The sequence below is a fragment of the Elephas maximus genome, chromosome 25 (genome assembly GCF_024166365.1).
Source record: "Elephas maximus indicus isolate mEleMax1 chromosome 25, mEleMax1 primary haplotype, whole genome shotgun sequence".
In the NCBI taxonomy this organism is placed as follows: Eukaryota; Metazoa; Chordata; class Mammalia; order Proboscidea; family Elephantidae; genus Elephas; species Elephas maximus.
Window position 1 is genome coordinate 31,503,400 of NC_064843.1, and position 25,395 is coordinate 31,528,794.

The 25,395-nt window shown below is 44.0% G+C and overlaps 1 protein-coding gene across 3 annotated transcripts in view; it reads left to right on the forward strand.

Annotated features, from left to right (window-relative positions):
* Positions 1 to 25,395, forward strand: part of TTI1 (TELO2 interacting protein 1) — an 89,599-nt gene that overhangs the window by 16,706 nt on the left and 47,498 nt on the right. For all 3 annotated transcript variants that reach the window (XM_049869634.1, XM_049869632.1, XM_049869633.1), the window contains exons 2-7: positions 406 to 2,739; positions 7,114 to 7,311; positions 10,637 to 10,782; positions 16,274 to 16,414; positions 18,423 to 18,627; positions 18,917 to 19,004. In XM_049869634.1, coding sequence (XP_049725591.1) covers positions 438 to 2,739; positions 7,114 to 7,311; positions 10,637 to 10,782; positions 16,274 to 16,414; positions 18,423 to 18,627; positions 18,917 to 19,004 — 3,080 coding nt within the window. In that variant the 5' untranslated portion in view covers positions 406 to 437. The remainder of the gene's footprint in view (positions 1 to 405; positions 2,740 to 7,113; positions 7,312 to 10,636; positions 10,783 to 16,273; positions 16,415 to 18,422; positions 18,628 to 18,916; positions 19,005 to 25,395) is intronic.

A 25,395-nucleotide genomic window follows, 5' to 3' on the forward strand; every position in this document is an offset into this window, starting at 1 on the left:
GTGTCAGAATGGAACTGTGCTCCATAGGGTTTTCAGTGGCTGATTTTTTGGAATTAGATCACCAGGCCTTTCTTCCAAGGTACCTCTGGATAGACCCAAACCTCCAACCTTTTGGTTAGCAGCAGAGCACACTAACCAGTTGCACCACCGGGGAATTACGTAAACAGGCCTATCCCAATCCTTAAGAGACTGCATTATAGCTGTATGTCTGCTTCCCTCACTAGCCTGGGGGCTTCCTGAGAATAAGAACCATCTCTTTTCGGTTCCCTTGCTCCCCTAGTGCTTCATTCAGTGACTGACACATAGGCCCCTAGTAAAATGTCCGTTGCATGAAGGAATGCAAGTTCCTATGTATTTGCTTTGAGTCTGGCTTTTACTGAAAAGTTTCCTTCCTCCGGCCTACAGGATGTTGCCTCTCTGAGAGGAAGACTTGCAAAATGGCAGTTTTTGATACTCCTCAGGAGGCCTTTGGCATCTTACGTCCAGTCTGTGTTCAGCTCACAAAGACCCAGACGGTGGAGAACGTGGAACACCTACAGGCACAATTACGAGCTGTGAGTGACTCTGCCCTTCAGGAACTTCAGCAGTATGTCCTCTTCCCTTTGCGATTTACCCTGAAGACCCCAGGTCCCAAAAGAGAGCGCCTGGTCCAGAGCGTGGTGGAATGTCTCACGTTTGTCCTGTCGTCGACGTGTGTAAAGGAGCAGGAACTTCTCCAGGAGCTCTTTTCAGAACTCTCTGCCTGCCTGTATTCACCCAACTCCCCTAAACCCGCAGCCATCTCAGAGGAGCTGAAATTGGCTGTGACCCAGGGACTCAGTACATTAATGCACGCGGCTTACGGGGACATCATTCTGACTTTTTATGAGCCCTGCATTCTGCCTCGTTTAGGATTTGCTGTATCTTTACTGCTAGACCTAGCAGAACAGGAGAAATCAAAGCAAGTTAAAATGGCTGCCTTGCAGTGTTTACAGGTTCTCCTCTTTCAGTGCGATTGTCAGGACCACCCGAGGTCCTTGGATGAGCGTGAGCAACAGCAGCTGGGGGATTTGTTTGCTTCCTTCTTACCTGGAATCTCAACTGCACTGACCAGGGTTATCACAGGAGACTTTAAACAAGGTCACAGCATTGTCGTGTCTTCCCTAAGGCTTTTTTACAAGACAGTGGGCCTTATTATGGCTGATGAACAGCTCGGAAGAATCTCAAAGGTCCAAGCAAAGCCTGCAGTTGAGCAGAGAGTAGCAGAACTGATGATTCACAGGGCAGCAGAATGGGTTAAAAATGCTGGGGACAAGTTGACTATCCTTATTAAAAAGATAACTGAGTGTGTTTCAGTTCACCCACACTGGAAGGTGAGGCTGGAACTGGTAGAACTTGTCAAGACCCTTCTTTTGAAGTGCAGTCAGTCACTGGTTGAATCTGCTGGTCCCCTGCTGAAGGCTTTGGTGGGTCTGGTGAACGATGAGAGTCCTGAAGTCCAAGCCCAGTGCGATAAAGTTCTGAGACATTTTGCAGATCAGAAAGTAGTGGTGGGCAACAGAGCCTTTGCCGACATCTTGTCAGAAAACCTGTATTCCCTTGCTACATCTCTTCCCCGCCTAATGAACTCCCAAGATGATCAAGGAAAATTCTCTACTCTCTCCTTGTTACTTGGTTATCTGAAACTGTTGGGGCCAAAAGTAAACTTTATCCTCAACTCCGTGGCCCATCTGCAGCGCCTTTCCAAAGCGCTCATCCAGGTTCTAGAATTGGACGTGGCTGGCATCAAAGTTGTTGAAGAGCGGCGTTGGAACTCCGATGATCTGAGTGCTTCTCCAGCGGCCTCAGCTGCAGAGCCATGGAATCAAATCCAGAGGAGGTATTTCCGCTTCTTCACTGATGAAAGGATTTTCCTGCTCTTACGGCAAATCTGTCAGCTTCTTGGTTTTTATGGGAACCTGTATTTACTTGTGGATCACTTCATGGAGCTGTACCGTGAATCGGTAGTTTACCGGAAGCAAGCCTCCATGATCGTTAATGAACTGGTTGCAGGGGCTGCTGGGCTGGAGGTGGAGGATCTTCATAAAAACCATATTCGAACAAGCCCAGAGGAACTGAGAGAGATCGTGAAATCCATACTTGAAGAATATATGAGCCAAGAAAACTGGTATTTGGTTACCTGTATTGAAGTTGAGGAAATGGAAGAGGAGCCAATGATGAAGCAGTCAGGCCTCCAGGCCGTCACAGCAGGTGCACACACCTGCCAAGTTACATCTTTTCCAGCCCTATCAAAGCCAAGTCCCACTATCTGCTCTATGAACAGCAACGTCTGGCAGATATGTATCCAGTTGGAAGGGATTGGCCACTTTGCATATGCACTAGGAACGGACTTTCGTTTGCTCTTGATGTCAGCCCTCTATCCCGTACTGGAGAAGGCTGGAGACCAAACCCTGCTCATTAGTCAGGCAGGTACCAACGCCATGATGGACATATGCCATGCGTGTGGCTATGAGTCCCTGCAGCACCTGATCAATCAAAATTCAGACTATTTGGTGAACGGGATCTCTTTAAATCTGCGTCACCTGGCTCAGCACCCTCATACCCCAAAGGTCTTGGAAGTCATGCTGCGGAACTCTGATGCTAGCCTGCTTCCTTTGGTGACAGATGTGGTTCAAGATGTCTTGGCCACCCTGGACCAATTTTACGATAAGAGAGCTACTTCTTTTGTCGGTGTCCTGCACGCCCTGCTGGCAGCATTGGGTACATTGAGGGTCCTCTTTAATGTCGATTTGAGGCATGGGGCTAATATCCTAGTTTGCCCAACCTTATTTTTGTCATTGTTTGTGGTTATGATATGGAGAACATTATTTGGATAGTTATCTTTCCAGTCCCACATGTTATAGTAGAGTTCTGTTGTTTCCTTACTTATTTTTACACTTTTAATAATCTCTACCATTCATTGAGCTCCTGCTCTGTGCCTAGAATATAAATCCTGCAGTCTAAATGTAAACATTATTATTATTATTTTACAGATAAGAAAAAATAAGGCTTAGTGAGCTCCTACTTATCCAGGGTCACACAGTTAATAAGAATCAAGTCAGGATTTATGACAGTTTGGTCTCATTCAGAGCTCTTGTCAGTACGCAAAACTTCTGATGATACTTAGAGTTAGCAGTATCTGTGCTAATGAAGAACAGGAATAACCTGAGGCATTCAGACGACAGGTTTTCTGGAACAGCACTATCCAGTAGAACTTTCTGCAGTAATAGCAACGTTCTGTATCTGTGCTGTCTAATACACTAGCTGCTAGCCACGTGTGGCTAGTACTACTGAGGAACTGAATTCTCAATTTAATTTTAAGTTCAATAGCCATATGTAACTAGTGGCTATTGGACACAGCAGTTCTAGAAGCTTCCTTTTAAGCTTTTAATTGCATGCATTGGTTTGAGTTTCCTCTCCTCCTTTTGATCCTGTTGGGTGCCTGTTGGAGGTGCTAGCCACCAGTGAAATGGCAAAAATTGGGACTAGAAGAAAAAGAATCCCTCAACTGAATAGTTAATCTTTGAATGAAAAAATAATACCCCCGGTGACTGGGGCAGGGACAGTCCTTTGCCCCATAGCTGATGCCATTTCCAATGTTCGTTCATTCGTGAACATTCACATGCATCATTTAATGTTTTTTAATTCATTCATTCAATAAAAAGTGCCTGTCATATATCAGGCACTGTGCTAGGTAATGAGGATACAGCAGTGAACAAGTTGGGTAAACTCTCATGGAGCTTTCCTGCTACTGGGGAAGATACGATAACCAAGTAAACAAGTCATTAAATGAGCTCATTTCAGATTCTGATAAGCACTGCAAAGAAAATAGACGACTTGATGAAAGAGAAAAACAAGGAAGGCTACTTTCAGTTGAGTGGTCAGGTAGAGCCTCTCTGAGGAAGCAGTGCTGGGGCTGAGACTTGAAGGTAGAGAAGGGCCTGTCAGTCCACATGGGGCTGTCACATTCTTTTTATGGCTTTTAAGAACATTCAGGCAAAGGGAACAGCAGGTGCAAAGACCTGCAGGAAAGAAAGGGCTTGAGGTCTTTGGAAAATAGAAAAGAGGCCAGTGTGAAGAGAGTGGAGCAAGGTGAAATGGGAAAGGTTGGAAGGACAAGTCCTGCGGGGTGTATAGACCAAGAGAAGGAATTGGGATTTTACCTTGCAGGCACTGGGGGAAGCTTGTGTCCTGAGCTACTCACTGGGAGTCAGTAGTGAACAAGATGGAATTGGCCCCTGCCCTCATTTTTTTTCTCAGGGTCACACTCCTAGGAGTGACTAGCTGCTTATTCATTTTAGACTGACTGGCTTCCGTGGTCTGAATAGACCCCATACTTGTATTCTTGCTGCATTGGAGAACTGTACCATATCTAAATGTAATATTTAAAAATATATTAAGGGCATATTAAATATACCCTCTGGGGAGAAATCTCAATTTGGGTTTTGAAAATTGAATCATCGATGTCTTTGGTCATGTCTGAAGGAAGAAAGTTGAAAAATCTTATGTAGCGCTCTTTTTTTTAATTGATGTGAGGGAGGGATGTTTCTATTGCAGAAAGAAAAATGAGGATGGTTAAGGTTGGCTGTATAACATCCTAGGAAAAGAATCAAAAGTGGGCATAGCTTTCCTAAAGGTTTTGGAGGGACCCAGAATTCATTTGCATTCTGAAAAATAATTGGTACCATCAGGAAGTTGGTCCAGTCAAGCAGGAACCAAATGAGCGCTTTATGCTGGCATGTCTGTTCATCATCGAATTGTTTAACTCTTTTAGGATGGGAGTGGATGTGTGTGGCCTTACAGAACTTCTGAAAGATCTTAAAAGAGCCCAGTAGATGTCTTAGGAAGTGGAGTTACCACAACCACAATCTTTCACTATGCATTGACTGAAAAACATCAGTCACCACAGTGAAGGCAAAAGCCATCAATTAATTCATTTTTAGGACCAACTACTGACTGGCTAATTATTCATAACAAGAAAAATATAGAGTAACTTTGACAATGAGAAGGTGTCCCCAAACTCATATACCTTAGAATTCTTATATGTAGAGCTACGTGTTCTTTTTACAGCTACATAGTATTACATTATGTGGCTATATCATTATTTATTTAACCAATCCTTTCTTGGACATTTTGGTTGTTGCCAATCTTTTGCCACCAACAAAAAATAAAAATGCTGCAGTTAATACCTTTGTAGGTCATTTTGAAAATGTCTAAAGTGTTATCAGTAGGATAAGTTCTTAAAAGTAGAAATGCTGGCTTAAAGGGTGTTACATTTAAATTTTTAATAGAGTATCAAATTGCTCTCCAAACAGGTTTTACCAATTTAAACTCACATCAGCAATGTAAGAGCACCAATTTAGCCACGCCCTCACCCACACTGTACATTACCAAGCTTTTTAATCTTTGCTAATCCAATAGGAGAAAAACAGCAGCTTATTGCAGTTTTAATTTGCATTAAGAGTGAGGTTGAGCTTCTTTTCATATGTTTAAAAGCCATTTGTGAGCGAAGACTTTTTTAATGTCTGTCAGTAGGCTTGAATCTAGCGATAATACCCTTAGCAATGTAAATGCTGCGTCCTGGCTTTAACTGTTCGGGAACACAATCCCTTAGAGTGCCCTAGAGACCTGATTTACATCTGGGGGTGGAGCTTTGCGGAAATGTGCATCATTTTTACACATAGGAACCTTCAGGTACTGGAGTGAAGGTTCTCAAGCATGTGCTGTCTGCTGTTCGCAATTGACTGGCCCTGGCATCTCCCATCTGCCGTTCCTCTAGCTCTGTGCAGATGCTCTCTGATAAAAAGGAGATTAAAAAAAAAAAAAAGGAGATTAGCGGGTGCTAAAGGTTATTGGAGGCTTTTTCCCTGCTGTCTGCAAAAGGAGATTGCTGGACCAGAGCAGCAATTTTCAAGCTGCAGGCTTCTTGTTGTTGTTCCATTCTTCAAATAGTAAGAGCCTTTTTTGAAATGCAGCCTTAGAGGGAACCCCAATTTACAATATACAGTTGAAATTGGAGCTGCCCTGATTGCAGCAGGGATAGAGACCCTGGAGCCCACCCCCTTAGCCTGTCTCTGCAGTGCGCTCCCCCATTGTGACCCCTGAGACATTTCTGCAGAGCCCTAAGGCAGCTGAAGGCACAGTTGGAAACCACTGCACACGATGATGTTTAAGGTTAATTCTGTGATGACATAATCAGAAACTATCAGAGCACCACTGGAGAAGGGAAAGCACTGGGGAGAAAAACAGCCAGCCTTCTGAAGTATTTTATGTCTAAAATACACATGTAAAACTGTCCATTCTCAAGGCTCTTTAGCACCTTTATTCTGCTAATAATTAATGTCTTCCATACTCCAAATTTTGTCACTTGTACATGTTCTCCAGTCTAGTATATATATTCACTTTGAGTATATTTTGAGTACCCACTCTGTACTGGGCATATTGGACATCCAGTGGTGATCAAAGGATACTAGCCTAATGGAGCAGAGTCTAGTGGGAGATTCAGACACTAACAGTACACACAAAAATAAATGTAATTAACGAATTGTGATGCTTTGATACGAAGGGAGAAAACATGGTGCTTTATAAGAGAATATATATGGGACATAGATTGTGGACTCAAGGAATAGCTTTACTGGGCAAGTTGTATTTGTACTGAGACATAAAAAGTGAGTTGGAATTAGTCGGGAATAAAATAGTGGGGAGGGAATTCCAGACAGAACAGCATATGCAGAAGTCCTGAGAGGTTAATGCCTGGTACATTGGAGGAAATGGAAAGTGGTCAATGAACGGGCAAATAGGAGTGAGAGGGAAACCCTGGTGGTGTAGTGGTTAAGTGCTATGGCTGCTAACCAAAGGGTCAGCAGTTCAAATCCACCAGGCACTCCTTGGAAACTCTATGGAGCAGTTCTACTCTGTCCTATAGGGTCGCTATGAGTCGGAATTGAGTCGATGGCACTGGGTTTGGTTTTGGGTTTAGGAGTGAGAAAAGATGAGGCTGGGGAGGCCCTGCAGGCCACGGCAAAGAGCTTATTCTACTTTTGAAGTACTGATGCGTTGATGGCACAGGTGATAATTATAACACTTTATTTATAGCCCGGTGGTTCCCAGACACAAGACAACTCCAAGAGCAGAGTTTTGGGAAGGTGGGAAGTCACTTGAGCCAAAGACCAGCAACTCTTGAGAAAGGATTTGAGGATACCACGGCCGAAGACATTGAACAGTTTTTGCTAAACTACCTCAAAGAAAAGGACGTGGCAGATGGAAATGTCTCAGATTTTGATAATGAAGAAGGTAACTATTATTTATTTTGACTTAACTTTTTTTTTCTTTCTTTTTTAAGTATGTTATTATAAAAACGACAAAACGTCATTAGAGAAAGTTTGGAAATAAAAAAAAGTCACTTATAATCCCACCCTGCTAAAGTAACAATGCTCATTTTTTTGTGTGTGATCTTTTTCCTCTCTTTTTTGTTGAAAATCTATTTTTTTATGCTGGCAGCCATAGTTTAAACATATCATACCCTTTTTGCCTTTAGTTAAATCATAAGTAACTCTCCACGTTGCTTTAGTGTTTTCATAATTAATGTTTTAATAGCTCCTACTAAGTCTCCATTCCCTAGTGGGAAGTTGAGGCTGCTTCTAGCTTTTCACTTTAATAGACAGTACTGCAGCGGATGATTCGGTGCATGTAACCTCTTCCTCCTTTTTGCAGATTTCTTTATAAATTCCCAGAAGTGGGATTTCTGGGTCAAGGATATGAACATTATTTTATGCTTGCCAAATTGCCTCCACATCAGCAGTGCAGAACTTACGGCTTCACCACAAGCTTGCCAGCATTGGCTATTACCAGTTTTACATCTTGCTAAATTAAATAGGTGAAAAATGGTTCTTGTTATTTCACTCTGCATTTCTTTCATTACTGAAAAGGTTGAACATCTTTCTGTATGTTTCTTTCCTATTAACTTTTTTCTTATGCCCCTTGTCTGTGCATATACTCAGTCCATTTATTTCAGTGTTTTTCTTACCAATTTATATGATAAAGGGAAAGGAGTTCAGGCTAGTTGAAGCTCTGGCCTGTTGTTTTATTCACAAGCTCATTTTGGACCTTCAGGTCATGGAAGGATTAATAAATTATTAGAATCTCCTCTGCAAATATAAAATGCCAAGTCATAATGAGCTTGGTGGTCTCAGAACTATCCTAAATTGAACTGAGTCCCAAATTAGTTTGTTAGGTTGGAATCAAGCAGTTTTTTTTTTTCTTTTGGCTTTCTCTACTCTGAGACTCTTGGGTGAATTGAAGCTAATACTTCCAGGATAACAGGAGAGAGTAGCTCAATGCAGCTAACTATAACAAATTCCTTCTAAATGCAGGGAAGCATCACAGGGCCCAAATAATGATTTATGCAGAGTTGAGTCATTCCCCTCCCCAAGGACAGAGTTTTCTGATCAGAAATCTATCAGGCTTTTTCTTCTCAGGCTTGCTTCTTGAGCCAACCCAATCCTTTTTGTGAACTGCTCCCCTCACCCAAACCTGGAAACCCTAAAAAAGGGCAGGAGCCTTGATCCCTCGTAGTCCTGCTTTGCCATTCTTGTTTGAAATTCCAGCATTGCCAGTAAATCCATTCTCTCATGATTAGGATCTTCTAGTTGTAGTTAGTGTTCACTAGGAGCAGACTGAATGAATCAAACCCTTCTTCCAATAACAGAAACATCCACAGCCCTCAAATAACATTTGGCAGTCGGTGAATTCCAAACAACAAATTCTCCTCTGGGAAGAACAAGCACAGCCCTGTCATTCTTATAATTATCGTTCATCAAGTACACACTGCACACTTGGCATTATAAAGAATGTTTGGGTGGGTGTTGGTTTGACGTGAGTTTTTTGTTTTAACCACAATAAAAGCACCTTGTATAGCTGAGGTCCCTTTCTCCAAGAAATCTACAAATGCATTTCCATTGATCTTTTCGGCATCTGTTAGAGACAGGTATGGCTTCTGCAAGAGTCCGTTTTTCCAGCAGAGGAAACTGAAATGGGAAAAAGTTAAGGGAGCAACACTCAGCTCAGTGGAAATGAGCACAACTGGTGATAGGGGCAAGACAGAGGTAAAGTTTGCAGGGTAGGGATCTTGGCCCTCATTTATGGAATTCTTGAGTCTTTTTTTTTTTTAATAATTTTTGTTGTTGTTGAGAAAATACACAGTAGAGCATACCGCAGTTCAATAATTTCTACTGTACGGATCAGTGACATTAATTACATTCTTCCAAGTTGTGCAACAGTTCTTACCCTCCTTTTCTGAGCTGTTCCTCCTCCATTAACATAAACTCACTGCCCCCTAAGGTTCTTATCTTTCAAGTTGCTGTGGTCAGTTTGGTCCCACATAGATAGCTCTTGAAAGAGCACAGTGTTCAAGACAGACATTCTTTACAAGTTAAGCTAAACTATGGTCTGGTTTTAAGAAGACTCCAGGGGATATATATACACACACACACACACGTTCTTAACTAAAAAGCATTTTCTTTGTTCAGCATTTTATATATATATATATAAAGGATTTACATTAAATTAATTTTACTGTTAAACCTTATTACGTAAGTCTAACCAAAACTCATTACAAAGAGTTTTCTTTTTTACTTTTGTGACATACTCTTTAATTATTTATTTGTGTTATTTTAATCTACAAACTTGAACCAGCCTCCTTCAGGGCAATGCTCTAGGCAATAAAAGAAAGATGGTGATGTTCTTCTCATTTAACTCTCTAAACAAGCATACGAGGTATATATGCTTTATCCCCTTTTTTCAGATGAGTGACATAAGATAAGTTGCTAATAGGTTGTGGAGGCAGGACTTGAGCCAACCTCCTCTGACAGACCCCATGCCCTGTGCATGTACCACGCTGCCCTGGTGTTATCTGTCATACAGAGATAAGTAAGGCTTGATCCTGGCCATCAGGAGATCTTCCTTGCTGGTGGGAAAGACAGACATGTATTCCCTTTAGTCAGAGGATGAACGAGAGGAAAGGAAGGTGAATAAAAGGCAGAGCTTAGGCCAGCCAGGGAACTGCCTAACTGCCCAGGGCTCCAAACTAGAATCCTGCCCTCTTATGTTTTTATTTTAGATATTTATTAATGGAAATTTAGAAAAGACCAGAGAAGGAGAACTACCTTTTATCTCCTGACCTGTCACTGTTAATATTTTGTTGCACTTCCTCCCATGAAAAAATTCACATAATAGCACTCATGCTGTGTATGCTGTTTTGTATCCTGTTTTTCTCTTTTTAACCCAACGTTGTTCTGGAAAAATTTTCCCTTGGCGTTAAAGCCCTGGGTAAACACAAATTTTAGGGACTTCATAACATGCCATTTATGGATGTGCCGTGGTTTACATAACTGTTCCCCCTTGAGTAGACTTGGTGTTTTCCCCTGGTTTTTAGCTGTTACAGTTAATGCTGTGATGAACTTCTTGACTCCTACAGCTTGACCCAGATGGGTGCCTTAGGATTTGTTCCTAGGCAGTTTCCTCTGCTGACTCCCGTCCCTGAGTTTGACTGAGGTTGGCAGATGAAGCTGCATTGAGGCATCCCTCACAAAACTCTGTCCACCTTATGCTCTTTTTCCAGAGGAGCCATCAGTCCCTCCTGAAGTGGAGAGTGACATGCGTCCTGATGTGGAGCCACCACTGCCGGTGCAGATCCAGATAGCCAAGAACGTGATGGAGCGCTGCATCCACTTGTTGTCAGATAAAAACCTGAAAATCCGCTTGAAGGTCAGCATGTGGCCCCTTCTCTGCATTTACAGAGCAGCAGGACCAAAGAGGTTTGGTCCAGTTGGTGGCGACTACACGGATGAGCAAGTAGCTTCCCTTATCTCCTGGTCCATGTGTGGTGGCCTCAAGAGGAATTTATCTGTGGGATGACAGTCTTACATTTTTCTCTGTCAACTCAGATGCCAAAAGGGAGCGGAATCCCCTGAATTAAAAGCCACCAAGTTTCGGGGATTCATTGAATCCCCAGGGGAAGGAAAGTCATATGCTTTGAAAAGGATATCGTTTTCTGAGCTGACTTAATGGAGGTCCTAATACCTCCTAGTGGTCATTCTTCCAAGCCAGACGGTAGTCCTTATCTCTGTTTCTGTTTCCATTTTCATTCTGTGAGAAGTACCAACACTTTTCTTAATCTTACATCCTCATTTCCTGGCAGTTTCTCAAGCAGCAACCCCATGAGCAAGTCCTCTAATAGGACTGTGGGGTGGGGTGGTGATGGGGAATGGGGCTTTCAGAATCCCCTGGGAGAAAATCGTATACAACCTAGCCCATTCCCCCAGCCCCAAGCAGGAATGAAAAACACAGGTGCCTTAGTGAATCACTGTTACCAATGGCAGCATATTGCCTTGCTCAGGAGTGGTGGGCTAGGATACCCGGATCCACAGACTATCTCAAATCTCAGTGTCTGTGTCTCGTGAAATTTGTTTCATTTTCCCAGAGACACTTCTTAGCATTTGTTTATTGTTCCATTCAGCAAGCACTTTTTCAGTGCCTGTTGTATGCAAAGCTTTATTATAGGTCTCTAATTGATATGTTTAGCAAACTCCTGTATATCCTTCAAGACCCTACTCAAGTGTCTTCCCCTTCATGGAGGTTTTGTAGCTGCTGAATACATACCATAGTTACTAAGGGCATCAACTTTGGAGTCAGACCTACATACCAGTTCTAATCTGTCACATGGGGTCACTGTGAGTCAAAATCAACTTGACAGTACCCAACAACAACTGGTCAAGAAGAGGGTATATAGAACAGAATGAGGCAGACATGATCCCTGTCTTCATGAAGCTTCCCGTCTAGAGAAGCCATACACAAACACAAGTTGAGAAAGTGTTATGAAGGTAATAAACAAGTTCTATTAATAGAAAGAATGAACAAATCTGTCTTTAAAGAAATACAGCCAGAATGGTCCTTAGAAGTTAGGATGGCCAAACTTCATCTCACATACTTTGGACATGTTATCACGAAGGACCAGTCCCTGGAGAAGGACATCAGGCTTGGTAAAGTAGAGAGTCAGCAAAAAAAGAGGAAGACCCTCAACAAGATGTATTGACGCAGTGCCTACAACAGTAGGGTCAAACATAGCAATGATTGTGAGAATGTTGCAGGACTGGGCAACGTTTCATTCTGTTGGGAACATGCTCTATACCAAACCCTGTTGAATAAGACACAGAGATTATACTCTGACTTTAAACTAGGTCATCAAGGAAGGTTCTGAGGTGGTAACTTTTAACATTTTACAGACTTAAAGATTGAGAAGAAGCCAGCCAGGCACAGGGGCAAAGGCAGGGAGAAGAACATTGCAGGCACAGGGAAGAAATATGTGTCTCTGAATTAATGAAGTATGATAATTTGTCCAGTTATTGACAGCTCAAATTCAGAGCCAGTTAGTGATACCAAACCATTTACACTCTACTACTATCCTGTGAACATATTGAAGTTGTCAAGGATTTCATTTTACCTGGATCCACAATCAACGCCCATGGAAGCAGCAGTCAGGAAATCAAAAGACACATTGCATTGGGCAAATCTTCTGCAAGAGACCTCTTTAAAGTATTAAAAAGCAAAGATGTCACTTTGAGTACTAAGGTGCACCTGGCCCAAGCCGTGATATTTTCAGTTATCTCGTATGCATACGAAAGCTGGACAATGAATAAGGAAGACCGAAGAATAATTGATGCCTTTGAATTGTGGTGTTGGCAAAGAATATTGAATGTACCATGGACTGCCAGAAAAATGAACAAATCTGTCTTGGAAGAAGTACAGAAGTATAGACAGAGTGCTCCTTAGAAGCAAGGATGGCAAGACTTCGTCTCACATACTTTGGACATGTTATCAGGAGGGACCAGTACCTGGAAGAGGACAGTAGATGGAAGTTGAGGGTTGGTGAAAAAGAGGAAGACCCTCAACAAGATGGGTTGATGTGGTGGCTGCAACAATGGGCTGAAGTATAACAACAATTGAGAGTGTGGCACAGGACCAGAAAGTGTTTCATTCTGTTGTACATGGGGTCACTGTGAGTCGGAACCGACTGGACAGCACCTAACAGCAACTACCCTATACTACTTTTCTCCCCACGGTACTCCTCTGCTTTCTACTATTCCCCCTGCCCCTTTTGTTTTTTGTTTCTGTTCTAGTCTCAGCGTGGACTAGCATATAGTAGGCATCCAATAAGGAGTTACTGCTTAATGTTAGAGGACTTCAGTCTGCCTTTCTTACTCAAATGTGTACTTCACCTGCTCTGTGAAGTCTGGCCTGTCTGTGCAGGAGGGATGCCTGCAGTGGTCGCCGTGGCAACCACTGTCTGTGATACTGAAGTGGCCGACTGTTGTCAGTGAGCTTTGAGATATGAAAGATCAGGAAACATTTTCTCAGAGAAGGTAAAAAATCCAATTTACATCTACTCTATCCCAAACCTTTCTTCTGAAATTGACCTGTATCTCAGCCGTGTACTTGACCTATCCATTTAGAAGTAGCAGAACTTGATCTCACCCAACCTCTAGGTTTGCTCTTCCTCCATTGTTCCCCATCACATTAAACAGTACCTTCATCTGCTCTACTCAGTTGCTACGCCTGAACCCAAGCAGCTATTCTTTTTTTTTTTTATCGTACTTTAGATGAAGGTTGACCGAACAAACTAATTTCTCATTAACAGTTAGTATACGTATTGTTTTTATGACATTGGTTAACCTCCCCACAATATGTCAACACTCCCCCATCTCAACCTTGGGTTCCCTATTACCAGCTTTCCTGTTCCCTCCTGCTTTCTAGTCTGAAGCAGTTATTCTTGATACTTCTCTTTCTCTCCCCAATATTCAGTCCTTCATTATTTCAGGCCACTTCATCTCCAAAATAGATCCCAAATCCTACTTCTGCCTCTCTGCCACCATCAGGTGACCACATCACTTTCTTCCTTTCATGTGAATATGTTCCGTGGCCTCCTTCTTCTCTTGCCACCTTCTAGTCCCTTCTCCACTCAGTGGCCAGAATGACCTTTTTAAAACACGAATCTTGTCATCTTCCTTATCTCATGAGCAACCTGTACATAGATCAAGAGGCAAGTGTTCAGACAGAACAAGGAGATACTGAGTGGTTTAAAGTCAGGAAAGGTGTGCATCAGGGTTGTATCCTTTCACCATACCTATTCAGTCTGTATGCTGAGCAAATAATCTGAGAGGCTGGACTATATGAAGAAGAACGGGGCATCAGGATTGGAGGAAGACTCATTAACAACCTGCGTTATGCAGATGACACAACCTTGCTGAAAGTGAAGAGGACCTGAAGCACTTACTGATGAAGATCAAAGACCACAGCCTTCAGTATGGACTGCACCTCAACATAAAACAAAACTCCTCACAACTGGACCAGTAAACCACATCATGATAAATGGAGAAAATACTGAAGTTGTCAAGGATTTCATTTTACTTGAATCCACAATCAATAGCCATGGAAGCAGCAGTCAAAAAATCAAAAGACGCATTGCATTGGGCAAATCTGCTGCAAAGGACATCTTTAAAGTGTCGAAAAGCAAAGATGTCACCTTGAAGGCTAAGGTGCACCTGACTGAAGCCATATTATTTTCAGTCACCTCAGATGCGTGTGAAAGCTAGACAATGAATAAGGAAGACCAAAGGAAAATTGACGCCTTTGAATTGGGGTGTTGTTGAAGAATGTTGAATATACCATGGACTGCCAAAACAACGAACAAATCTGTCTCAGAAGAAGTACAACCAGAGTGCCCCCTAGAAGCAAGGATGGCAAGACTGCATCTTACGTACTTTGGATATGTTGTCAGGAGGAATCAGTCCCTGGAGAAGAGCACATCGTGCTTGGTAAAGTACAGGGTCAGCGGGAAACAGGACGACCCTCAACGAGATGGACTGACACAGTGGCTGCAACAGTGGGCCCGAGCATTACGACAGTTGTGAGGGTGACGCAGGACTGGGCAGTGTTTTGTTCTGTTGTACGCAGGGTCGCTATGAGTTGGAACCAACTCGACGGCACCTAACAACAACAACATGATGTCATTTTTCTGCTTAAAACACTTTGATGGCTTCTACTGTAGATAATATAAAATAAAAGATCCCTGACGTGATGCCTCGTGGTCCGGCCCCGGGGACGGCCCCCGCAGCCCCGTCTTACCCTTCCCTTCACGTCAGTCCATGCTGCTCTGCTTTAGTTTCTCAAGCGACCACCTCTGGGTCTTCCTTGATCTGTTTACAGTTCCAGGAATGCACTTTCACTCTTCATGTGACTAACTCCTACTTATCCTGTGTGTGTCATTTTAAAAGTCACTTCCTCAGAGAAGCCCTCCCAGCCATCTGTGTGGTTTACATCCCTCCCTGTGGTTTCTTTGCTCTTCACCCTTTGCTTCCCTTCCAAGCACTGTCACAATGGTTACCGTCATCTGATTAAGATATCTCCCCAGTTGACCGTAAGCCCCATGAAGGCAAGTAAGCGTGTGCATTTTGTGCCTGTGTTTGTCCCCAGCACATAGCTAGTGCTTTGCTTGTAGTCAGGACTCGTAACTATCTATTCAATTAATGAGTTTCTAGCTTTTATACCTTTGAAGTGGTGACTTGATCCCAGGTATCTGGTTTCAAAAGTCCCTGAGTGGTGCAGACAGTTTGTGCCAGGCTACTAACCATGGAAGAAAGGCCTGGCAAACTGCTTCTGTGAAGATTACAACCAGCCCCGAAACTATGGCCCCCAGACACTCTGCTAACCCAGAACTGGAACCATCCCCAAAGCCCACTTTTCAGACAAAGATTAGACAGGCCTATAAAAGAAAAAATAACACAGGTGAGGAATGTGCTTCTTAGTTCAATCAAATATACAAGACCAAGTGGGCAACTCCTGCCCAAAAGTAGGATGAGAAGGCAGGAAGGGACAGGAACTGGATGGATAGACACAGGGAACTTGGGTTGGAAAGGGGGAGCATTCTGCCACATTGTGGGAATTGCAACCAATGTCACAAAACTATATGGGTATAAATTTTTGAATGAAAAATTAACTTAAGCTGTAAACTTTCACCTAAAGCACATAGAGGAAAAAAAAGATTACAGCCAAAAAAACCCTATGAAGCAGTTCTACTCTGTAAACATGGGATCACCATGAGTCCGAATCAACTCGACCGCAGTGGGTTTGTTTTTTGTTTTTGTTTACCTAATTTCAAGTCCTCAGCTATCTTCTGAAATTCTGTCCTCTTTTCTTTTAGGTGTTGGATGTGCTGGATTTGTGTGTGGTGGTTCTGCACTGCCATAAGAACCAGCTCCTTCCCTTGGCTCATCGGGCCTGGCCCTCACTCGTGCACCGACTCACAAATGATGACCCCCTGGCAGTGCTCAGAGCCTTCAAGGTACTGACTGAGGCCCCACCACTGCCAGTCATGAGCATGGAAGGTCGTCAGCACAGAGCTCACCAGTGTCTTTTGGGGCTGGTTCGTTTTTTATCCGATTGCAATGTCACGTACCTTGTAGAAAGTATAGAAAAATGAGAACGGTACAAAGGAGAAAATAAAAGTCAGTTTCCTTTCGACTTCGAGGCAGAATGAACTAGTAGGTGGGAAGGGGCACTGATGTTTACTGAGCACCTACTGTGTGCCAGGCAGCGTGCTCTGCACATGTGAGCTCATCTTCTCCTCACAACATACTTGCAGGGTAGGTTCTGTTATCTTTATTTTTGGCAGAGGTGGAAACAAACTCAGAGAAGTTAAGGAATTTTCTCGAGGTCACACATAGTAAGTGGTAGAGCCCAGCTCTGTGAGTTCACTCCTGTGTTCTTTGCTGCGTAAGTGTTTAGGTGAAGAGACCAAGATTCTAGCAGCGGGCACCCTCTGCCCAGCCAGGTGACTGTGGGCAAAGCCCAGGTCGGTCTTAGGGATATCTACCCTGTCTTTCTCATAGTGTTGTATTCAAAGCTAAAATGGGACCATATGGTGAAATGCTTTGAAAAGTTAGAAGCACTATACATACGTGTGTATACGTGTGTGTGTGTGCGTGTATATATATATATGTACATATATATGTATGTATATGTTATCCCTGACTTAGTTTGGCTTATATTACCACAGGTATCTCGGCTTATTTATTGATATCCTTCCTTGTTCTAAAAAGCACTTACAGTAAACTACAGAGATACATTTAGCATGGCAAGCTAACATAAATTAGAAGTAAGTAAGTAAGAGGAGGCAAAGAGAAAAGATGTGTAGGGGCATAAAATGAAGCTGGAGATCTGACTAATATATTTGGCAGAAGTATTTTGGTTTTCTGTAAGTGTCTTCAGCATACACTGGACCAAAATACAAGTTTACATTTAAAGCTCATGTAAGTTGTTAATACTTTTTCCGAGACAAAATGACACACACACACGAGTGCTGTGTGTGTGTGTGTCAGAGTGGGGCAGTAGGAGAGTGGGAGGGAGATAGTGCTGCATCTTATTCAGATGAGCTGTTTTCCTTTATGGAAATTAATAGGTTATCTCAAATGACAGCAGACATAGAAAATGAAAAAATATAAAGACGCACGTGCTGTAACTGAGGCTGCTTTTCTCACTCCAGACACGTTGATGACAGCTGAAGTCTGTACCGGCTTGTGCGGTCCAGCCGAGGGACCTGAAATAAGCGTCTTGCTCTCTGCAGAGTAGGCAAACACTCTGTGTGCTGGTTATGCCTTGCTTACCAATTTTTAAAGAAATTCCTATTATCCTGTACACTCAGTCTTGTGCAGTGGGGCAAAACGTTTCAATATGTTCTGCTAGAGAAAGTTTAAAACAAGAGACATGCAAAGAAACTGCCTGTTGTGAAAGATGAAATGAGGGTGATGTACATAAGAGATTGTGCAGTCAAACAGAAAGAACGCCGAGTCGGCTCCAACCCCTAGGCAGCCTGCCCTGACTCAGTCAAGGGCCCTCAGCCCAGTCACTGACCCCCTGATGTCTGAGCTTGGCAGCAGCTGTGCCTCAGTGTTTGTGTTTGTTCAGCTAGCTCCAGTTAAAAGCACAAGTCTTTTCTCAAGAGACGCTAGGAAGATTCTAGAGATAATCTGTGTAAACTGCTTTCAGCTCTCCCCCCCACCAAAAAAAGGGAGGAAAATCAAGGTATTAATCATATTATTCATCCAACCCAAGATTCCTTTGAGTTATTCTCCATGTAATCTGTATTTATGGATAGAAGCAGCCATGCCTTGGGAGCAGAGACCTCCAAATTCATAACTGTCAGAGTCACAAACCATGGGCAAGAAATTAACAGCAGTAATTTTTTTTTTTTTTCCAAGCACAGACCTAGGTGAAATTGAATTACTAAGCATTCTTTGCTATCCCGCTGCCTTGGCAATGTTCAGTCACCAAGTTAGGGGCTGTTTCTACAGGTTTTGCGTACCCTGGGAGGCAAATGTGGCGATTTTCTAAGGAGCCGGTTCTGCAAAGATGTCCTGCCAAAGCTGGCTGGCTCGCTAGTCACCCAGGCTCCTGTCAGCACCCGAGCTGGGCCAGTTTACTCCCACACGCTGGCCTTCAAGTTGCAGCTAGCCGTCTTGCAGGGCCTGGGCCCCCTCTGCGAGAGTCTGGATCTAGGTAGGTACCAGCCAGACTCCCCTGGACCCACACACTCTGCCAGTCACACCTCTGCTGTTGCACTCCCTGCTCAGTCTTGCGCCCCTCACCTCCCTCACGGGCACATCCTTCAGTCTTACTTTGGCCTCGTTGTCCCATTTATCTTGATGGGCTTTTGTGATCTAAGGGCTGGGTAAAGAGCCCGGGGCCTATTGCGTAGCTATTCCAGCCTCACCAGAGAGCAGTTGGTTACTTTTTGTCCCCGATGAAGTCTGAGGGCTGATACTTGTTTTGTTTTTCCTCTCTGCAGGTGAGGGTGACCTGAATAAAGTGGCTGATGCCTGCTTGATTTACCTCAGCGCCAAGCAGCCCGTAAAATTACAAGAGGCTGCCAGGAGGTAAGACTGCTTGATCGTCTGCGTCTCTTTACATTTGTTCTAAATTATAGATGATCTGCTAATGGCGAACAGAGTTGTGGCGTCTCTGCTCTTTTTTCTCTTCTCTCTCTTCTTGCAGGTTAAGATGATTTCTTTAACTGTGCCAGCTCTAGAGGTGGTATTTTTACTAGATGCATTTCTCTTGCAAGTAACCTTTTCCTTTACTGCAATGTCAGCAACAATTGCAAAGGGGCAAAAATCCAAGAGACGGTGTGCTGGAGGAGGCAAAGCACTCACCTGGTTGGAGTGCGATCGAGGTCTAGGCCCTGCTTGTCAGGTGACTGGGTGACCCTGGCTCCTCTCTGCAAAGTGGAAGCATTGGGTTACTGATGTGGCATATGTCAACCCCAAGGAGCTGCTTAGATGGGTGTCAGGGACGGTGAGCCCTTGTGAACTATATGCAGAGCTGGGTGTGTGCCAGCAGACACACCTGCGCATTTTTCTAGACAGAGTTCACAACATTCATCCAGTTCTAATAGGACTCTGTGACCCAAAGAATGTCAAGAACCACTGAACCAATGGCTCAGAGAGCCTTTTCTGGCTCTGAAATTACACAATTCTAATTTCCAAGAATTTTGACCATGCTACACCATCTCTAATGGAAGAGGCTAAGTCAGCTTCCTTAAGTCCTAAAGAATTTTTCTCCTAAGTTGAAGCTCTGAGCAGAGCGACATTCCCCAAACTTGAGATCCAAAGTGCACTCTGGTCCCCTTTCCCCAGCTCTCATTTAGCTGGGAGCAGCCTGCGCCCCAGCACCATTTCCCCAGATGGACGTCTGGGGTGAAAGCCAGCCTGCCTGTCTGTCTGTCTGGCACCGCACCCTGCTTAGCCCTGCAGCTCTGCATTCTGAGTGAAGAAACAGCCCCTCCCTCCCCCTTCCTTGGCTTCTAGAGACGCGCCCGACTATCCTTGGTGGGGATAGGAGTCATCTCTTACCTAGGGGGATAAGAGGCTGCTCTGACTGATATGAGGACAACTGACTCGCTCCCTTATAAACCTTGCACTCCCCACATGCCCTGGCAGTGATGGGAATATCTTTTTGAATTGATTTATTGTCCTTTGTAATTTTTTGCTCTTGATTTCCCAAGCTCCCTTTTTTCTTTCTGTCCCTCTCCCCATCACATCTCCTAGGCCCAGAATCAGTCATAGTCTTTCAAGCACAAGGGCACGTCCCAAGAAGCTTCTTGTGCCTGGGCATTCTTATTCCTTGAAGAACCAACTTAGGGTGAAAATAGTCACCCCCCAGGTGGTGCCCATGAAGCTAACTGCTGTACGCCTTAAAGCACAACTCCAGAACATAAAAAGGTATCTTTAAGAAAAATCTCCTGCGTGCCTGTTACAAGCAAGTTACAAAGATCTGATTTTCACATTCTCTGTCCATCATACTTTTCCTGCCCCCACCCCACACCCACCCTTCAAGTTCAGACCCATCAAACAAGCTAACATTTCACGATTCATTATCTTTTCATTTCTAATTCTCTTGCTGAAAGCAATTAAACCTGGAATTGGGCCTTGAGTTGGTATTCGGGGTGCCTGTGGAGGAGGAAAATGCAGCCAGACCCCTTGACTGCAGTGCCTGTTTGTTCTGTGCATTCCATTCAGGGTTGAGTCAGATGACCTCCCTTCCGAAGCCTTGGGAGCCGGCGGAAGTACAAGGTTGATTGTTTCACATCCATATCATTTGCAAACTGATTTTGAAGTCTGGGGAAAATATCCGTGCTGTCCTTGATCAGGAGCTGATTTGGCATCTTGATGCAGAAATTAATAAGCTCTCTAAATAGAAGAAGTCTGAGACCACAGGAAACCTGGTCTCTTTGTGAGCCTAGTTAAGGCCTAACGAGAGGGAGATGGGTGGACTGATTGGAATTGAGACAGTCATACTTGCTGATACGAGATGGAGGCACTGTCCTACCATCCATCCAGTTTTTCGTCCTGAATTCTTCTCTTTCCTTCACATCCCGCTTCCACTCCAGAAGTTAAACCTGCCTACTAAACTTCTAAAATCTCTCTTAAAACTGTCTGCTCCTCTTCACCTCCAGGCCACCACTCTAGACCAGGCCACCCTGTTTCTTACCCAAAGGCCTGCAGAAGCCTCCTCCATAGTCTCCTGAGTCTGCTCCTGCCCCCTCCTAAGTGTCCTCTGCTCTGCAGTCAGTCAGACACCCCACCACACACACGGGACCAGACAAAGCTGCTGTGTTCTTTTCGAGGATCCAAGGGGGAGCCCTGGAGGCAGAGGGTTACCAAAAATCAAGCATAGGCTCAGAAAAAGAACCAGGTAGAAGCCAGAACTGCCAGAGGTGAACTGGCCCCCTTCTGAGGCAGTGAGTTTCCAATCACTGGGCATATGGCCAGCTTGTTTTGGAATTGGCCCCTCTGTCTGGCAGAGGGCTGGTGGGAAAACCTGAGAGCCAGGTGATCTGCTTGGAGGCCTCTGGCATTCTGAGAGGAGCGGGGAATGAGCTGGCAGCCAGTGCCATCTTGGGCCTGTCAGGTGGGGGGTTGGCCCTCAGGGGCAGCATCATGAAAACCCCTCCTTGCAAGCATTATGGTTGGGTTTTTTGCTCTTCCTGTTGGCTTTTCCTGGCTCCAAAGAATGACCAAGTCTCTGTTTGCTTTTTTAATTTGTCATATTAAATATAGCCTTTGTGGCAGGCTTTTATATCCAGGCTGTAAACTCTAGAAATGGAAATTGATCAGGGGGTGGTTGATATAACCGAGGCTGTAAATGCTAAGAACAGAGATGCCATTCCAGTTTAATGCTTTTATCTAGCGAAGGTGCCTTATATGGAGGGGAGCATAAATCTTGCAACTTGATGTGGCCGCGGTCGGGGCGGGGGGGGGGGGGGGAGGCGGGGTGGCGGAGGGGCAGGGTATAACCTTGTTGTGTGTTACCACCAGGTGTCACTGCAAACTGGCAATGCAAGAAAAATATCAGCTCCCCCACAGTATTTCTAGTTAAATAACTTCAATGGATAACAAATGAGAAAATCATATTTGAGGTGTGAAAGGAGGGGTCAGCATACCATGAGCTGTAAATAAGGCAGTATCCCTGAGGGTAAGCCTTGGATCACAAAATAACAGGTCGTATTAGCCGAGCCCCCATCTCAGCCCCTTGCGCAGGCAGATTTAACTGATTTAAATTCCCAGGTGGCCCTGGAAACCTCCAAGATCTCTCCCAGCATGCACTGGGCCTCCACAGTTCTATGTCTCTCAGGCCATGGAGTTTTCCTCCCAAACATGAAAGGAATTTTAGATAAGAGCGCACTCCCCAAATTTCTGTGTTTTTCCTTCAAGCCAATACACACACTGAGCCTAGTTAAACTCAGCTTGATTAAAACCACACGACTTGGGCTGAGCTCTTAGCAGCCTCTGAGGCACCCTGTCTTTTGCAGTGAGGTCTTAAATCTCCACTGAGCCTTTCCACCCTGACTCTAAAAGGAAACAGAACTAGACATACCAATTTTAAAAAGGTGAAGTCCATGCCGAATGAGTCTCACAATAGAGGAGTAATGCTTGTAGGCTTCTTGATCTCTACCCGAGTCCTTCCCCACCTGCCAACCCAGAGCCCAGGTGGAGCTGCAGGGCACCAGCGGGGAGTGACCAGCTGGTGCACCTTCTGGTTATGCAGGTTTTAGATGCTGTTATTGCTGTAGTCCTTGCTGTGGCTGGGGGAGGGAAGTTGGCCCTCTCAGCTCCTCTGGCTGGCTATGAGGGCAAAAGGTACCAGTCTTGGAGTTGGATAAACCAGGGTTCACAACTTACTGGCTATGTGACCTTGAGCAAATGACAGTCTCCCACACCTCATTTCTTTCCTCTGTAAACTAGAGTGGTGATAACACCTTCCTCACTGGGCCGTTATGCAGATGAATTGTGTTATACTAGGGAGTCCACTTGGTCTCCAGTCATCATGCGCATCAGTTGAGCACCTACTATGCACCAGGCACTGAAAATAGAGGGGAGGGAGGCAGAGGAGGTCTCAGCCCTCATGGTACTGGTTTCAGAGGTGTATGGGGTGTGTGCGTGTGTGTGTGTGTTTAATATGGGATGTATATAAATCTTCCAAATGTATGCTGCATTATGTATGTGATACATGTATATATTTGTGTATGTATTTGTATATATTTATGTACAAATTCGTGCGTGTACATATACATATGTATGATTCATGTATGTATGGTTGTATATATTTCTTGTCATCAGCCTGCTTTGTCTTCTCTGCTAAAATCCAAAGGGGTTCTCACACAGAAGGATCTTTTTCAGAGTAATTGTGCCACTCCACCCCCACCCCAGTTTGCTTGAGGAGCCAGGAGCAGCTCTGAAGGTTCATTTACTGACTGACTTCCCTGCTCTCTTTCTAGCAGTAGGATCCTAGCCCATCAAAGAACCAGCTGGTGCCATCAGACTCTGGACGAACATGGACTGGCACTGGCTGCTCTGTTTCATCCCCGTCAGAGCCCCACCTCCTCTCTTTTACCCACACATGGGCCTATTATATTTGAATGGATCAGGAGCCACAGAGGTGATCCCTTAGTTCAACTGAGCTTGAAATTAGTAGCTCGTCCCCTTAAATGGTGTGGGCCATTTGTTTGAGCTTGAGCTGCAAAGCTGTTTCCCCCTTGGATTGCACCCGGCATGGAAATGAGGGCACTCCTAATATTTTTCCTTTTGACATTTGATTAATAGTCGACAAATCCAGACTCAAGTAGTTAGCTTTCCTATTATCCATCTTTTGACAGGCATTGCTGCTTTTCTTTTCAAGGCCCGTTGTTCTAAAAATATACTCAGATCTGAAGCTGTTCGCTGTGCATATATAGGCATGACTTCATGGTGTCAAAGATAAGAGACATCTGCTATGCAGATGACAAACAAAGTAGGTTGCTAGGTTTCAGATCCGAAGGCAGGGACCTCTGTGCTACTTAAATGGATGCTACCAAGCCTTTCCCTGCTTCCTCAGTCTTGTCATGTGATTGATAATCTGCCAGGGTCAACCGCTTTACCACCTGGTGGGAAGGCCAGGCGTGGGTGTGTGTGTGCACGTACGCTGTGTCAGAAGATGGCCTGGATAGCAGATCGAGCCTGGCAGCTCAACTGTCTACACAAAGTGGGGTTCAGTTACCAAAAGCCTCGGCATACCCCAGGGCGGCGGTTTCATTACTTTACAGTCTGTGCTCTGTCTTGAACAACTGGGTGGCTGGAGTGAACTTGGTGACCTCAGTATCACGCAAAGTAACCAGGGAAACAGCCTCCCTTGTCTTATTACATGTGTATGTATTTAAAAGATTTTTGTTGGGTGTCTCTTATAAGCCAAGTACTGTGTTGAGAGTTGAAAGATTTCAAAGTCAAATACTAAGTTAAACTTGGCCTTACGTTGCTGCTTGATAGCAGTGTATCCTTGGGCAAGTTAGTTAACCTCTTGACATCTCAGTTTTCTCATCTAGAAGTTTGGAATAAGCATGTCTATCACTACCTACCTAACAAAATTATTGCAAGGAATCAGTAAAGTCGTGTATATTAATTCTTCAGCACAAAATATCAGCACAGTAAAAAAAATCAAAGTTATGTGCCATTGAGTCGATACTGACTCATAGTGACCTTAGTAGGTTTTTTAGGCTGTAATCTTTACGAGAGGAGGTCTTTTCTCCTGTGGAGCCACTGGTGGGTTTGAACTGCCAGCCTTTCAGTTAGCAGCCGAGTGTGTAAGCATTGTACTACCAGGGCACCTTTTTTAAAAAAAAAAAAGTCAATAAATATAGTTATTATCATTATTTAAACTTCTTCCTTATTCCATAAAAAGACTTGGGCATCTTATAAAGTATATGCAACAAGAAAAAAAGGAAGTGAAGAAATTAAGGAAAAGAGAGAAATACTAGGAGTAAAAACAAATGAAACCAGGATTGAGGTTAACATATAAATTGCAGACTTAGAATTCTGCACCTTTGCCAGAGATGAGCCCTAAATGTGGCTCTGGGTTTCCTAACAGGCAGAGCAAAGATGAAAATGTAATCTGTTGCACAACTTCCGGTATTCATAAGTGATTTAAAAAAAAAGAGAGAGAGAAAGAAAGCAGCACAGCTTTTCTTGGTACTTGCTGAACCCTAAGAAAAATTCTCCGTGGGTCATCTTATCTTAAAGGGACACTGGGTCCTATTGTGGCTAGTATCTCAGTGTCCTTGTAGTAAATACAGAGGTACGTTTCCTAGAGCTGTTTCTTACAGCATCCATCAGCCTCCTGGAGGCTGCTGGCTTAGTCCCAAAGCACAGATTACAGGAAGACATTTCTGGAGTGCGGGGGGTAGGTAGGCTGCTATGAAGATGTCTCTGTCTTCAAGGGTACAGGTCTTCCACGGAG